The 7,376-nt window shown below is 31.6% G+C and overlaps 1 protein-coding gene across 1 annotated transcript; it reads left to right on the top strand.

The window, feature by feature from the left end:
* Nucleotides 1–1,932: 1,932 nt before the first annotated feature.
* LOC113404635 (collagenase-like) lies at nucleotides 1,933–6,931 on the top strand. Its single transcript, XM_064218325.1, has 8 exons — nucleotides 1,933–2,013; nucleotides 2,784–2,838; nucleotides 3,763–3,925; nucleotides 4,590–4,759; nucleotides 5,247–5,348; nucleotides 5,738–5,880; nucleotides 6,016–6,130; nucleotides 6,442–6,931. The coding sequence occupies exons 1-8, from the start codon at nucleotides 1,969–1,971 to the stop codon at nucleotides 6,894–6,896; spliced, it is 1,248 nt and encodes a 415-aa protein (XP_064074395.1). The 5' UTR covers nucleotides 1,933–1,968; the 3' UTR covers nucleotides 6,897–6,931.
* Nucleotides 6,932–7,376: the final 445 nt, after the last annotated feature.

Below are 7,376 nucleotides of genomic sequence, written 5' to 3'. Positions count from 1 at the left end.
CGAGTCGATGTAGGAAAAGTTTATTAGTTTTCTATGTTGTCTTGGGCACGTTTACTTCTCAATTTTTTTACAATTTTCAATAACACAAGTGCTTTAGCTACTTATATTGGGATCAGAGTAATGTATGTGATGTTGTCCAATATATATATATAATATAAATATAAACATTTTGTTCTCCCTTCCACCTCTCATTTTCCAGTAAATTGTTGTCAATCGAGATCGGACCTATCTCGAAATTCTCTGAAAAGAGATATCCACTTGGGTTATAAATTAAGATATTATGTATTTTTTTCATATTTATTTTAGGAAGGCATACCAGCCATCATAAGAGATGTGGTCAACGGAAGCCATAGTCTTAGTCTGAATCTCAGTGTCTTTGATCAGTTGAGACTTGAGTGTATATGTGTAATGTTTAACAGTACGCCAGAAGGCTATGGTAGTGTATAGGGTCTGTGCCCGGAGATTTTGTAATACTAATTAGTATATAGTGTAAATAATAAGTAAATAACACTAAGAACTCTAAAGATTAATTACACACAGAATTTCAACAGATTCTATTGATACTACTACTTTTACTGGTCGATGCTATATATTTTGACTATTATTTTAGTATATAATAGATATATAATAATAATCAGTATATAAAGTAAATAGTAACTAAAAACACTAAAAACTCAATAGCGATTATTTTACCGTTTCAAACTGAGTTAAACTATATTTGTTAGTTGATTTTCATCTAATCTGATAATTTCCGTGTCTTTTCGATCTAGGTGTTAGGTATTTGTACATAAAAAGCATTTTACTGTATACATATGTATTACATTAACATTTATGATAACCTTATCATATTCCATTGTTTTTTCGACACATTAAGACCGTAAGTTACACAAAACTATTAATACTAAAAAGAGGGAAGTGCCGTACTTTCATTAACAATAAATATTAATGTTATATGAATAAGAAGATCTTATTCATAGACAATTATTAATAATATAAATGCCCAACAATAGCTTTTAAAAATGACATATATTTAGTAAGATTATTTACGGAGGAAATCAAAGCTTACAAACAATTGCCCTCTATGATTCATGATTCCAAATCTGTTTGTTCTTTCTAGTTTTCTAATTTAGGGACGACCTCTCCGGATACATTAATAATAATGAAAATTGGAGATGAAATGTACTGCTTTAGTTATACTTTATTAAAGCATACACTTCACCATTGGAGTGTGTCGAAGTTTAAAAAGGTAGTGGATTCGTTTAACGACTTTTTCTAGGCTCCCATGTCAGTTACAAGATGCTGGTGATGTCTTCGAGCGAATTGTCGATTCTCGTTTTTGGAAGGATCAGCTCGATGTCGGGCCCAACTTGACCGATCTTAAGTTAGATCTACTAGACTACTACTACTATTAGACTCTAGATTAGATGAATTGTTTTTTTCTTAAGAATCGAACGACTGCTGAATGTTTTGATTTGTTAACTACTTTTGCTAATATTGTATTCGTATCAAATGATATTGTAATAATCTCTATATACAAGTAGTAGTTCTCCAGTAGGTACTCGTCTATGTCACTGAATTCCTCATAAGCTTCTGTATCGATTTTGAGGACTTTTGTGTGTGATTGGACACGGTCGGTTGCTAAGATTGTGTTCTAGGATTATATTTTTTACCAAAAATATATTATTTTACTTCATCTGTCCGAAGTCGGGGCGACTCTCATGATTGGAACATAATCAACTATCAATTATCGGTAAATATGAATTTAACACGCGGCTAAGATTAAAGATAATTTCGATGAAATTCATGCAATACTGGATAATATAGCTACTATTATTTGAGATTTTAATCGTTGTTAGATTTCGAGATAACATTGTAATTAATGAGATTTATTTTTTGAACGGTGTCTTTCATCTTATCTTTAAGTATTTTATTAGTACAAAAGGGTTTTCACGGTTAGTAAGTGTAAGGATGTGGCTAACAACGTTCTTCCTACTTGCTTTAGCAGCCCAACGGGTAAGATAAAAGTTAATATTTAAAAGTTAAATTTCATTTTATTAAATTTTATAATTTATCCAAATAACCCTAGAAAAAGCTTGAGTTAAGCATACAGTAACTAATCGTGTATGCCTTCACAGGGCGTAGCCCGAATTTTTATTTAATGGGAACTCTCCTTAGAGAAAACTAGAATGTTCTTAGCGACGCCCATGTCCTGGTTACACTAATGACTATTTTTAATATTTCTCAAAATATATTTTACGCATTCCAAAATGATGCCACATAAATTAATCTTACTTATCGATAAACATTTTTTTATTATTTTTAAACAAACAAAAACACTAAAAAGCTTCATCAAAGGGGATTTACATTATCTGGATAGTCTTATTATTTTATTTATTTATTATAATTTTATTCTTTAAAATGCTTTAAGTGGTGTGTTCTTCAATTTAATGAAACTAAATATTTTTTTATAATCAAATTTACTCCAAGAAGAAATATGTACTAAAGCAAATATATATTTTATTTAATAGCACACTTCACGGACTAAATCTTTCCAAAAAGTTCGGAAATCTTAATACATCTTACTTATATCCTTTTAATTTACAGTTTTTACTTGTCAACGAAAATATTTGCCACATTTACTCTTTATGTTTTATTTTTTTAAACTAGAGCATTAGTTTTAAAAGTTTAGGCAGATGTATTTCAGTTCTGTAAATAGCTGAGTTTTCTCCTACAACAGCTGTAATAATTGTAATAGATTAATTTAACTATTGTGAAATTTATAGGCATATACAGCACAGTATATCCCAGTGGACTATGCAGAGAACGTAGGCGACAAAGGTAAATGAATTGCACACATAGTTATCTTTTTTTTTCAATTATTCTCTCTGTGTTTAATTAGTCTTTAGCATTCTTAGACTTATTCTATTATTTACACTTTTTAAAATAGTTTTCTGGTGTAAAATCTTAATTAACCAAAGTCAACGATACACATTCAGATACACACGATTTTACTACTTTAAATATGATTTACTTATACGCTTTGACTAAGGAATAAATTAATATTTAAGGCAATTGATCAATCTTCCGCTTACAAATCTTACTCGTAGGTACCACAAAATCTAATTGAGTTGAAATAATATACTGTTTTGCCAACTTTTGACAATAGCATTTGTATAAATCCTAAAATGGCACTGATCCTTTTTTCACGGCACTGTAGTCTGTACCTAAATATTCAATAAAAATACGAATCAAAACTTCAAATAAAATGGATAGTCAGAAAAACTAAAATTCTAAATTGCAATACATATTTGCTAAAATAAAATTTCCGAAACAATGTTTCAACGCCAAATCTTACAGTTAAAAAAAAAATCATATCGCTCACGTCATTGATCCTATCTAATATCTAGCAATTTTTTTATCTGATTTTCGTATCGCTTTATCAGATTTGGTTAATTTCCCTACAATTTTAAATTTACTATTCACAAAAATATTATAAAAATTTGAACAAATATGTTTAAATTCAAATAACATTAATGTGAGTTATTAATAAGTTTATTATTTTCAAATTTGACATATATTATAGGATTTGTAGGAATATATGCAAAAAAAAAAATTATAATTGAAATAATGCAGTTTGTGTTTAATTAATTCGTTTTTATAAAATAAACTAATATTAGGCAAACATATTTAATGTAGTGCTTTTGACAACTTGCTTACTAATATTATAGATAAATTGTAATAATATTAACTTTCTCAAAACAGAGGCATGGCAGTCACGTATTGTTTCTGGTTGGGAGGCACGACCAGGCCAACACCCTCACCAAGTATCTCTACGAATGGTTAATATTTTGGGAATTGTGGCAGGCTGCGGTGGCAGTGTCGTACATAAAGAATGGTTGATTACATCTGCTCATTGTACAGCGACGTGAGTATTCATTTAACTTTAACTTCATATGGAGAAGAATTTAAAGCGTAAATGTGTAATCACAGGCACAAGGGACATAACATTTTAGTAGGTTGGTGGCGCATAGGTGATGTAAGGAATGGTAATATTTCTTACATCGCCTTTGTCTATGGGCGGACCACTTACCATCAGGTGGCCCATATGCTCGTCCGCCAACCATTGCCGCAATCAAAATATCTTCCAGCTGGTACAATATTATACAATATTTTAAATGTTTTACACAGTCGATCACAAAACATAAATTTAAGACCTTCAGTTAGTAATGGGCTATCTGGGTTTAATAAAATTAATTAATTTTAATATGAATTCATAGAATTGTAAACAATAAACTGGGTTTCGATGGGAGTAAGGAAACTATTTTCTTCTTCATTTTTTTCTTGAAATAATAGGAAATCCATCAGTGAAATTGGGGGGCTGTAGTGCGAAGGGGCTTTCAATAAAAAATGAAATCCCATGGTCCAACGGCCCATTTTATAATAAATGTGATAATTTATGATATTTTTTATAATTACCGCTCCCTGATGATGGTACATTGTTTATTATAATGTAATTTTAATTAGATAGATCTTTTAAACAAATCGATGGAAAATTGTTATCTTATAGCTTATTTAATAACTATTTTTAGCCAAATTACAATTGTGGTGCGGGCTGGCTTGAGTCACTTGACTCAGCCAGAAATGATATTGGAGACCACGGAATACTACAACTATCCTACATTTGATTCATTGAGGCCAAACGTGGTACAGCCGAATGACATCTCGCTGGTCAAGCTTCAGCGACCATTGCAATACAGCAGTATGTATAAATTAATTCCAATTATACGGTCGAATCTAGAACGACAATAATTGTCAATTCTTTAATACAAAAATTATCTCCATAATATCGGTTTAGTGATATGGCTTTGAGCAAGTCCGTCTGGGAAGGAACCACACTCTTATCAAACATTTATCTCCAAACAACAATACTGAGTATTGTTGCTACTTACACTTGCTTACCTTACCTTTGAAACGAAACACCGTTTAAAGGGAGAGCAAGTCAGTGTTAATATATATAAAAGGAGTCTTCTTAGCTCCCAAAACGATGTTAAAATTTATACGTACCTATATGTGCTCCGAGCAGGATTTGTTATGATGTTTTCCTTCATCTCTGCGCATTAAATCAAGTATAAAAAAAAACGAATTAGGCACCTGAAAATCAGCGATTTTTCCAGGATTTTCCCTTTGTGTAAATATTACGCAAAGGTCGCTTATTACAGTTTACTAACAAATTTATTGTTTTGTAGGAAATTTGCGTCCAATACGGATCCAACCGCTATCAGACGCTCACAGGAACTATGGCGACGAGATCGTTGTCGCGAGTGGATTTGGTCGTACTTGGACAAATGGTAAATACCAGTAGTGTTGGATTTGCGGTTCCATCGGATGTTGAGCGTTAGGGAATAAAGAGTGCATTTGTTTTGCGCCAACACTTGGACATATATATCCTGCGGAGTTGGCTGGTCTCTCTTTAGATTGGCAATCGTGGCTGAAATCGGTGAGGTCATCATCATATAGACTTAAAATTTTGCGATGCAACCGATCTAACAATAGCTCTAAGATAACATGATATTTCATGAAGTTGATGGAATCCTAAAAGTAATCTAAAAAACTACTTAATTTGTTTTACAAAACAAGTATGGTGCTTGTCTATTCTTTTACAAAACCTATTATATATTTCGTATTAAAAAAAAACCTTTTTAACATTGGATTAATCATTTTTTTTAACACCTCCCAGGTTTCCAATCTCAAGAGCTCCGGTGGGTATATCTTCGTGCTGTCAGTAACCCGGCTTGTGTATCCATCTTTGGTAGCAATGTTGTGACAGAAAACACCATTTGTGCGAGTTTCTTCAACGTAACTTCGCAGTCTATTTGCCAGGTAATATTGTTGGATAAGTTTTGTATTAATAAAAAAAATCCGTCCATGACATTAATATTACAAGCAGTATTATATATTCTGGCGCTATTTTTTTTTATTTTAATTGCCAAACATTAAGATTATAATATTATGTAGGGTGACAGCGGGGGCCCGTTAGTGCACGTGTCCCCTGAGGGTGTACCCTTCCTTGTCGGCGTGAGTTCATTCGTGGCTAGTGAGCCTTACGGATGTCACTCCGGCTTGCCTGGTGGTAAGTAAAACAATACAGATCCCAAAACCATAATCATCAATATATTATCTTCTTACGAGCATTTGTGAAAATAATACAGTATGAATTTAAGTACAATTTTATAGTATGTATTTACTTTACCATCATGTTAAGGGTAAATTCTCGAAACAAGAGATTTGGTTGAGGATGGGTTAAATCAATGAGATATCTATTATTAGTAGAAGTGGCCGCTACAAATGCTTGGTCCTATAAATTTACAAATATTTTGTTAAAATAACATTAATTTTGTTAAAATAATCTTATTAAACCTTAAATTAACACCTTTCTTTCAGCTTTTGTACGGCCCGGACCTTTCCACTCATGGTTTACGCAGATTACTGGAATAGATTTCAATAACCTCGAGGAGGACGAGGATGAAGTCACCACTGTTGTTCCTAGCACCTATCCCGATACTACTCCTACTGACACACCTTCCACTATCCTTTCCACCACAACTACCGCCATACCTACAGATTTCCCTACGACTGAGTCCCCTCAGACTCCTCCCCAAACTTCAACATCTCCTCCAACTCAAACTACTACAACAGAAGGGCCAACTACAACAGAAATGCTAACTACTACAGAAGAGCCAACTACTACGGAAGAACCTGAATCAGAAGAAGATGATTCGGAAGAAATCGATGATCCAGAACTTGCGGACCTGCTCAAGAGATTGGAAGTTAAAGTTAAAGTGAAGGTCAAGTTGAGCAAATACTTAAAAAAGAAACAAAAACATAAGATTGAATAATTAAAGATACATATTTTGATTACTTATTTAAAGGATTACATTTTTTATTTACGCTACCTATACAATTTCATGACTTACAACTTTTGTTCTGAATTTGCGGTCATCATCTGACAAAAAAGATGAAAGTTTATTACGTAACTCTGAGCATACAATATTTAATACAAGGTAAATTTAATAATAATATATAAATTAAATAATTTTAATCTTTTTTGTCTGATGATGGTCGAAAATCCAGAAAAATATTTTTTTACTTTTAATAATTACAAAATCTTTTAAATTAATAATTACTTTATATTTAGATTTTAAATATGTAAATTAAAAAAAAAATCGTTAAAGTTATTTATAATTAAAATAATATACTTGTTCTCGCCTTGTTTTTAATATTTTACTTTTATAATATTCATGCAAATCTGAAAATATTATATTTCGCGTGGAGAAAATATTATTGTAGCACTGCTAAAAATGACATTAATTGAGCAA

Source organism: Vanessa tameamea, chromosome 21 (assembly GCF_037043105.1).
Source record: "Vanessa tameamea isolate UH-Manoa-2023 chromosome 21, ilVanTame1 primary haplotype, whole genome shotgun sequence".
In the NCBI taxonomy this organism is placed as follows: domain Eukaryota; kingdom Metazoa; phylum Arthropoda; class Insecta; order Lepidoptera; family Nymphalidae; genus Vanessa; species Vanessa tameamea.
Note: the sequence above shows the minus strand (reverse complement) of the source record. Positions and strands in the feature narration are given on the sequence as shown.

Bases quoted from the DNA above. Each gene is read 5' to 3' on its own strand.
- LOC113404635 (XM_064218325.1), top strand. From the start codon at position 1,969: ATGTGGCTAACAACGTTCTTCCTACTTGCTTTAGCAGCCCAACGG. The intron at 2,014-2,783 runs GTAAGATAAAAG...TGAAATTTATAG, and splicing joins TTGCTTTAGCAGCCCAACGG to GCATATACAGCACAGTATAT. The intron at 5,881-6,015 runs GTAATATTGTTG...AATATTATGTAG, and splicing joins CTTCGCAGTCTATTTGCCAG to GGTGACAGCGGGGGCCCGTT.